The 9,064-nt window shown below is 37.6% G+C and overlaps 1 protein-coding gene across 1 annotated transcript; it reads right to left on the reverse strand.

The window, feature by feature from the left end:
- Positions 1 to 5,806: 5,806 nt before the first annotated feature.
- On the reverse strand, positions 5,807 to 6,511 carry LOC132651196 (zinc finger protein ZFP2-like; the record flags this gene model as incomplete). The annotated part of the gene is made up of 1 exon (XM_060376448.1): positions 5,807 to 6,511. A coding segment is annotated over one exon (705 nt), but the record flags the coding sequence as incomplete, so codon positions are not given.
- Between the last annotated feature and the right edge of the window lie 2,553 nt (positions 6,512 to 9,064).

The following is a 9,064-nucleotide window of genomic DNA, read 5'->3' on the forward strand; positions in this document are numbered from 1 at the left end:
TTGGTGAATTAATTTTTGATGAAGAAGCCAAAACCACTCAATCGAAAAACACAGCATCTTCAACAAATGGTGCTGGTCTAACTGTATCTCTGTATGTACAAAAATGCAAACAGATCATATTTATCTCCCTGCAAAAGACACAAACCCACGTAGATCAAAGATCTCAATATAACAGAAGATACACTAAACATATTAGAAGAGAAAATTGGGAAAAGCCTGAATTCATTGGCACAGGAGATAACTTTCTGAACAGAATATCAACTGCTCCAGCTCTACAATCAACAATTATAAAATGGAACCTCATGAAACATAAAACTTCTATAAGGAAATGACACTGTCAATAGAACTAAACAGAAACCTACACTTTAAGAAAAAGTCTCATCAATCCTAGATCCGACAAAGTGCTATTATCCAAAATATGCAATAAACTCAAGAAATCAAACACCAATAAACAAAATGACCCAATTAAAAATGGGGCACAGAACTAAACAGATAGTTTTCAATCTTTGAATGGCTGAGAATCACTTAAGGATATACTCAACATCTCTTGTCATCAGGGAAATGCAAATCAAAAGAACTGTGAGATACCATCTCACACCAGTCTGAATAGCTAAGATCAAAATCTCAGTTACAGCACATGTTGGTGAGGATGAGGACAAATGGGAGCACACCTTCATGGCTGGTGGGAGTGTAAACTTGTGTAACCACTTTGGAAATCAATCTGGTGCTTTCTCAGAAAATTAGGAATTACCTTACCTCAAGACCTCATTACTGGATATATACCAAAAAGAGGCTCCACCGTACAACAAGGACACATACTTAACTCTGTTTTTAGTAGATTTTAGTGGTAGTCAAACACCTATTTGTAATTCAACTGAGTAATGGATACAGATATTGCGGCACATATACACAATGGAATACAACTCAGCTGTTAAAAACAAAGGAATCATGAAATTTGCAGGCAAATGAATTAAACTGTAAAAGATCATCCTTAATGAACTAACCCAGACCCAGAAAGACATACATGATATGTACTCATTTATATGTGGAGTGCCAGATAATACAGGATAAGCACACTATCAGGTACAGACTCAAAGAAGATAAGCAACATAGAGGCTCCAAGGGTGGATGTATAAATCTCACTCAGGGGAAGAGACAGAATAGACAGAAGTAGTGGTGGCAGAGAGAGAGAAAGGGTGGGGAGGAGATGAAGAGAGTTAGGAGAATACAGATCAGCCAAGCAGAGAAAGAGGAAGAGAGGACAGAAGGCCTTTAGGGAAAAGAGAAACCGAGGGTGGGATATATCTTTGACAAGCTGGAGACCTAACTTAGGATAGGCTCCTTGGAGGTTATGAGAGAAATTCCAACAGAGACTGCTAATATCAGAGGCCATAGAGACTGAAGAGTGCACCCTCTAACTAGAGTAGTCTCCTAGGACAGGGAGGTGAACACCAACACTTCCTCAAAAAATTCAACCCCAAATTTACCCTGCCTTCAAGATGTGTATGTGAAAAGATAGAGCACTTAGAGCCAAGACTGAAAGAATAAACAACCAATGTGTGACCCAACCAAATACCTACATTATGGAAGAATGGCATCCTCTGTCACTAGAAATAATACTCCACTAAGGTTCCAGAAAGGAGCCTGTCAGAGATATTCTCTGAGAATCTTTACCCAGCAGCACCTCAAAATAGAACTTGAAATTCACAGCCGTACATTTTGCCATGATAGGGAGTCTTATGGAAAGTGGGAGGAAAGAGAGAAGGACCTGGAAGTGACAGGACCTCCACATGAAGACCAATAGAGCCATCCAACCAGGTCACAGAGATGCTTGCTGAGACTTAAGGATCGTCCAAGGACTAGGTAAGGACTGGACATAGCCCCCTACTAAGATGCAGCAGATGGGCAGCTTAGGAATCATTTGAATCCTCTAATAAGGGAATTAGGGTCTGCATTGGACACTTACTCACTAGCTAGCTTTCTCATCTCTTTCCCATATTGGGACTTCCTTGACAGACCACAAGTGAAGATGACTTGCTATTTCCTGATGCAGCTTGATGATCTGGAGTGTATGTGAAAGGGAGTTTTCTTTTACAGAGGAACAGATAAGGGTAAGGTTTTGAGGAAGAGACAGAGGGAGGGTAAGACTGGGAGGGGAAGAGGGATAGGGCTACAACTATGATGTAAAGTGAATAAAAAATAAACTTAAAAACTGAAATAATATAGGAACAAGAGGAGAAATGGTAGATTATTGAATCTCATAGATATTTGGATATTGACACCAAAATTAAGCTTATAATTGCTTGCATTGGTATAGATCATTTGTATATTGATACAAAATTAAGGTTATGTTTTGGTTACAGCATACAATGTAACAACTCTTTTTTAAGGTATTGTACCTGTGTAAACCTTGAAAATGCAATGTGAAGTTCTAGTCAGGTTGAAAGCTACTGTCATAAACTCTTTAGGATATCTAAGAAATACAAACTAGTAATCAAATTTGTTGTTTTGTTAGGAACTAGTTTAGTTTCACACAGATGTTTGCTTACCAAATGAGTCAGTTCATAGCTAGAAACAAGTAGTTCAAATATACTAGATATAACTAGATTGTTTTCAGAAACGTCAGAAATCTGTAAAATTTAAAGATATTTTATTGATTTGAAAAAATTTTGGCAATGAGACATGTCATCTCCTGGCAGCACACTTTCCACCTCAAAGAATATGATGGGCCTAAAAATTCTCCTTCAGGATATGGCTCCATATGTGGCAAGGTAGCCACTGGGCAAGGAATGCCTTTGATTATAGTGCAAACCGAATGCTGGACAAACTGGATGTAGGAATGTCAACTACTTTGTAAGGACAAGGAATTGTGAGTGTGCAAGGAGGTGTGATCGTGAGCATGCAAGCAGGTGTAAGCATGCAAGGAGGTGTGAGCATGCAAGAAGGTGTGAGCGTGCAAGGAGGTGTGAGTGGACAAGGAGGTGTGAGCACGACAGCAGGTGAGAGCATGAAAGCAGCTGTGAGCCTGAGCATGCAAAGAGGTGTAAGCATGCAAGGAGGAGTGAACCTGCAAGGAGGTGTGAGCCTGCAAGCAGGTGTGATCATGAGCGAGCAAGGAGGTGTGAGCATGCAAGGAGGTGTGAGCGTTCAAGGAGGTGTGATCATGCAAGGAGGTAAACATGTGAAAGGAGATCAAGCATTGTTAATTTTAAATGCCAGTGATATTGCCCAGTGATGGGCTAGAAGCCTCCTTAAATTTTTCATACAACTCATGTTATGAGGAATATGAACATCATAAGGGCAGCAAGCAGAGATATGATACATAAGAGCACAAAGAGCTCAGGAAAAACAGTTCTTGGGATTATGCTTCTCCAAGACAAATTCATTGTGAGTTTGCTAACAGGGGAGCCACATTCCATGAGTTCTACAGCTGTTTTGCTGTTGCTCCTGCATGGCTATTGACAGGGCCAGGTAGCCAAAATAGTTTGCCTATAGATGCGTAAGGGGGGATGCGGTTAGCTCAGGCCCTAAGAAGGAGAATTCAGGGTATTGCATGGGCTGTACTAGCCTGGAGGACTGGATAACATGGAAGGACTGAAGGATTGCTGGAAGAAAATGGCAGGTAGGTTTGATTTTATATGCTAACTACGAACCTCTGCCATTAGTTCCAGGTTCGAATCCTACTTCTATGGTAACATAAACTTCAGAGAGAGAAGCATGGTCTCCATTGGATAATGATTATCAAGTGAGCCCACAGGGAAGAAAGGTGGCAAAGACAAAGATTCTGTTTTTCTTTTCTTTCTATATATCTTCTTTCTTCTCTTTGAGGGAGGGCAGTTACCGAAACTAGACTCAAATTTTTGCTTTTTTGTTTTGTTTTTCTTACTATATTTTATTTTATTAATTGTTTTTATTTTTCACAATTTATTCATTATATATGCTGATTGAAGGTCACTCCCTCAACTCCTACTGGTCCCACCCTCTCTCCATCTTTCCCCATCCCCTTTCCCTAGACCACACAAAAGGGGAGTTCCTCTCCTCTGCCATCTACCCATACGTTATCAGACAGTACACAGCTATTAAAAACAGAGAAATAAAATTTCTGCTCTTATTTCTTTTCCATGGGCCACTGTATTCATCTCAGAAGATTTCATAGCATGAAGCTTGCCTGCAACCTTGCCATGAACTAAACTCATTTTAAAGAGTCCCACCCCAAGACAATGTGTGATTGACCATTTCACATACAGAAACATGTGAAATTTGAAATCCTATGAAGTGTGAAACATTTCATCACAGGCATTTCAGAGAATTTGATTTTCTTGCTTCCTAGAGGGCTGTTTCCCACCAGCCAAGGAAGGCATGAGGGGCAGAAGATGAAAACAGAAAACAGAGGCTTATATCCCTGGGGGAGTGCATGCAATGCTCCAGTATAGGTGTAGATAACTGTTTAATACTAGGCAATTCAAGGATGCTCGATTTGCATTAAACAGCACATTCCTAGTATATGAATAAGAAGAACAAGAACACAGAACCAAATTATCCTATATTTGAAGGGAGGGAAGAGTTATCAGGGATCTGTGTCAAAGGCCATCTATCAAATTTGATTGGTGGTGTCAATTGTCTAAAGACACTCTCTAGATGAAGTCAGGCAGAGAAAACTCACCCTTGACATGGTTACACATCTAGGCCAGAAGCAGGGTCATACATGGAAAAGAAAGCCTTCTCCCTCTTCTCAAAATTCAGTGTGGATTGTGATGTTTTTCAGTAGTACCACTGGAACAATAGATATGTGTACACAAAGAAACTTCTACAGGCTACCACTGTTTTCATACTCTCAGAGAACTTCCTGGCTGGTGTTAGTTCACCATTCCCTACATATTCATCCACTGGACTGAACTTTTCTTGTCTAAAGTGAGGCAATTGAAAATAGTAAATGTTGAGAATCAGGATTATCAATAAGTCTTCCATAAACACCTTATTATATAATACTGTTGCATGTAATTGATATTCATCATTCATTGTATTCTTTTTAAAAATAAGTTTATTTACTTTACATTCCAATCAGAGTGTCCCTCCCTTCTCTCCCCCAGCACTACCCTCCATTCCTATTGCCCCTATTCCCTTTCTCCTTCAGAAAAGAGAGGTCATTTCCATTGAGCTAGTTTTTCAGTTCTGTTGGATCTCAGTGGACCAAAGAACACAAAGGACTTTCCACATTGCTTATAGTCAGAGAATTCCTCTCCAGTAAGGATACTTTTATGAGATGATGACTCTATATTTGTGCAAGGCCTCACCATTTTAACACATTCATAAGTTCTCTTCAGTATGAATCATTTCATGATGATGAAAATTATAGAAATATGGAATGGTTTCACCATGTTAAAAGCAGTCATAGGCTTTCTGTCCATTAGGATTTCTTTCATGAGTGTGAAGATGACTCTGAAGTGCAAAAGTTTATTCACATTGGTTGCAGTCATACAGCTTCTTTCCAGTATGTGTTCTTTTATGTATTAAAAGATATTATATGCAAATGCTTTCCCACATAGTTATATTCATATGGTTTCCCTCCAGAATGTGTTGTTGTCTTAGGAGATGACTGTTACATGTAAAGGCTTTATCACACTAATTACCATCACCAGGCTTCTCTCCACTGTGTGTTTTTTCACGTATTTGGAGACCACTCTGCTGTGCAAAGGCTTTGCCACATTCGGTATCTTCATAAGGTTTTTTTCTTGTATGTGTTCTTTTATGGCCTATGAGATGACTTTTTTTGTGCAAAGGCTTTACTGCCCTGGTTACATTCATAAGGTTTCTCTCCAGTGTGTGTTCTTTTATGCCGTATGAGAGTACTGTTTTCTGCAAAGGCTTTACCACATTGGTTACATTCATAAGGTTTCTCTCCAGTGTGTGTTCTTCTATGGCTTACGAGATGACTGTTTAATGCAAAGGCTTTGCCACACTTGTCACATTCATAAGGTTTCTCTCCAGTGTGTGTTCTTTTATGGTTTAAGAGAGTACTGTTTTCTGCAAAGGCTTTGCCACACTGGTTACATTCATAGGGTTTCTCTCCAGTGTGTGTTCTTTTATGGCTTACGAGAGTACTTTTTTCTGCAAAGGCTTTACCACACTCACTACATTCATAAGGTTTCTCTCCAGTGTGTGTTCTTTTATGGCTTAAGAGAGTACTGTTTTCTGCAAAGGCTTTACCACACTCATTACATTCATAAGGTTTCTCTCCAGTGTGTGTTCTTTTATGCCGTATGAGAGTACTGTTTTCTGCAAAGGCTTTACCACATTGGTTACATTCATAAGGTTTCTGTCCAGTGTGTGTTCTTTTATGTCTTGTGAGATGACTGTTTTGTGCAAAGGCTTTACCACACTGGTTACATTCATAAGGTTTCTCTCCAGTATGTGTTCTTGTATGGCTTTTGAGATGACTGTTTTGTGCAAAGGGTTTACCACATTGATTACATTTGTAAGGCTTCTCAACAGCGTGTGTTCTTTTATGCCGTACAAGATCAGTGGAATAGGGGAAGGCTTTACCACATAGAGTGCATTTAGAAAGTTTTTCTCCAGTATGACTGCTTTCATGCCTGCAAAGATAATTAGCACATGTGAAAGATTTACCACAGTCATTGCATTACACTGATAAATATATTTATCTATATGAATTAATTTCATAATTTGATCTCTTGGTAAAGAAGAATCAAATTTTAAAGTTTTATCACTTTATTTATATTCATGTTTTTTTCCCTTCATTATGGGTATTTTTGAAGATCCCTGTGATCGTAAGAGCATTTGTTACATGGTTCACTTTTATAACATCATTTTTATAAGAGTTTTTTTGTATATGTGAAGAGTATTTTAAGAATTCAGAGCTTTACCACAGCAATCCCATTCACATTTTTTTGTACTGTATGAATGACACTTCCTTTGCAAAGTGAGCCAGGACAAGCAGAAGAAGTTCCAATTTTCTAGTATTCATAGGTATTTTCAGCTGTATGTGTTTACTGATCAATTCTCAATGAAGTTGCAAAACCAATTAACTGTAACCATTTATAGCATTCAGAAAATCTACTCAAAGTGGGGACTACTACAAAATTAATTGTTCTTGGAGAAAGGCAGGTACACTGCTTCTTTCAATACCCCTATGTTCATGTGTCTTGGAAACATTGTGACCTATGATATGACAATTTAAATTACAAGAATAATAAAAGATTCTCACATTGAATTAACACAGTTTGTTTTTTGTTCATCATAGACATGTCATATAGTGATTCAATTTTCTCTACAACAATATTCTTGACTTTCATAAGCTGCTCCTTTCACTAAACTTTACGTTACTGCATGAACATGAGTAACACTGGTTATACTATAAAATATTTCTATATTAGAAGGTTTTGTACACATACTAATAGCATATTCAATGTGTATACCTCTTACAATATGTGAGTAGATAGAATGAGACTAAACAGATTGGCAGTTCAAATTAGTAGCTGTTATGTCCATATGATTCAAATGGTATTTTCTGTTACAATATTATTTTATTTTCTTCCATCTTAGGGGAGTGCCTTGCAAACACAAATTAGATACCTGAGATTGAAGTACATGGAATTGTGAGATTTTAATGATCATCATTACACTTAAAGCAGTGCTGTTTTTACACTGTTGCTTTTCTTTAAAACTTCCAGGACACAACCAGGTGTGCTGGTCCATGCCTTTAATCTCAGCACTTGTGGAGGCAGAATCAGACAGATCTGTGTGATTTTGAGGTCAGGCTGGTCTAACAAGCAAGTCTATGTGAAGCCACAGCTACACAAAAAATAAAAAACTATTTAAGAAACAGAAAATAAAATGCTGCCAACAAACAAACAAAAAACAAACTTCCAGGACAAATTAAAATTTCATAAGATTCATATCTGTATCAGCATGCAAATAAATTTACCTTTTATTACTTGTAGAACTTTGAAAATATTCTTCAATATTGTGGTCTTCCCAATTGTAGCCTAAAATATAGTAACAGGAAATATATATTGTTGGAAATATCATATTATTATAAAGGCAAAAGTTAAATCACTATCTTCTGTGACCCTTAGAAACATGCCTGATTTATTTACCTCATTCCTCCTCATTCTCAATTGAAATTACAGAAGAGAATCAATAACAAGTAAGAGTTGTCTCCTTATTTTAAAAGAAAATTTGCAGTCTTACCTATAGCAGTAAGGTTTTTACAGGTCTCTAGCATCACATCTTTGTAGAGTTGCTTCTGCGAAGGTTCAAGCAAAGCCCACTCTTCTTGGCTGAATTTCACATGCACATCATCGAAGGTCACTGAATTCTAAAATTTGCCATACATTTGTACAAAAGAAAGAGTGGCAACAATATAAATTTATACTTCATTGGCAATATAATCTTATAATTCTAGTGCATTTTCCGACACTGAAGAGCTAGTTTTAGACCTTTGGGTGTTGTGCATCAGGTCAAGGAGGGGACAAGAAAAAATCCTAAAGGTTAGATTGTAAGGGAAACAAAAGTCGTGCTTTGAAAACCAGTATTAAAGGAGTTTCAATAGTTTGTAAGACATGAATATAAAGTAGCCATTAGTTGGGTTCTTGAGTGATCTATGAATCGTCTTCAGTTACTTGGGTGAGTAGGTCAGGACCCTGTCATGAGACAGGTGGGAGGAAAAAACACAGTCATGATATTTTAGCTAGCAACAAATGAGATGTGGATATCAGGGTGATGTCAGTCAAAAGACAACATGACACTGAATATCATGTTTTGACCGGAGATCAGAGATGTGGCATATCAGTATATGAAAATGGGGGCTTATATATTTGTGGAAGGGAAAGTGGACTACAGCGAATAGATGGATAAAATAATGTGAGTGGCAAGCAACAATAATCCTAGCTGATAACATCATATTTCTGAGTGACCAGACAAAAGAAAAGGCATAGAACACATGATTATTCTTTGATTATTGTTTTGTATATTCTCCCTTCTAAATCATGTATAGTGTATAGTTTAAAAATAAAGATTAAAACTTTTCTATTAAAAAAGAAGT

The sequence above is a fragment of the Meriones unguiculatus genome (assembly GCF_030254825.1).
Source record: "Meriones unguiculatus strain TT.TT164.6M chromosome 13 unlocalized genomic scaffold, Bangor_MerUng_6.1 Chr13_unordered_Scaffold_41, whole genome shotgun sequence".
NCBI lineage: Eukaryota > Metazoa > Chordata > Mammalia > Rodentia > Muridae > Meriones > Meriones unguiculatus.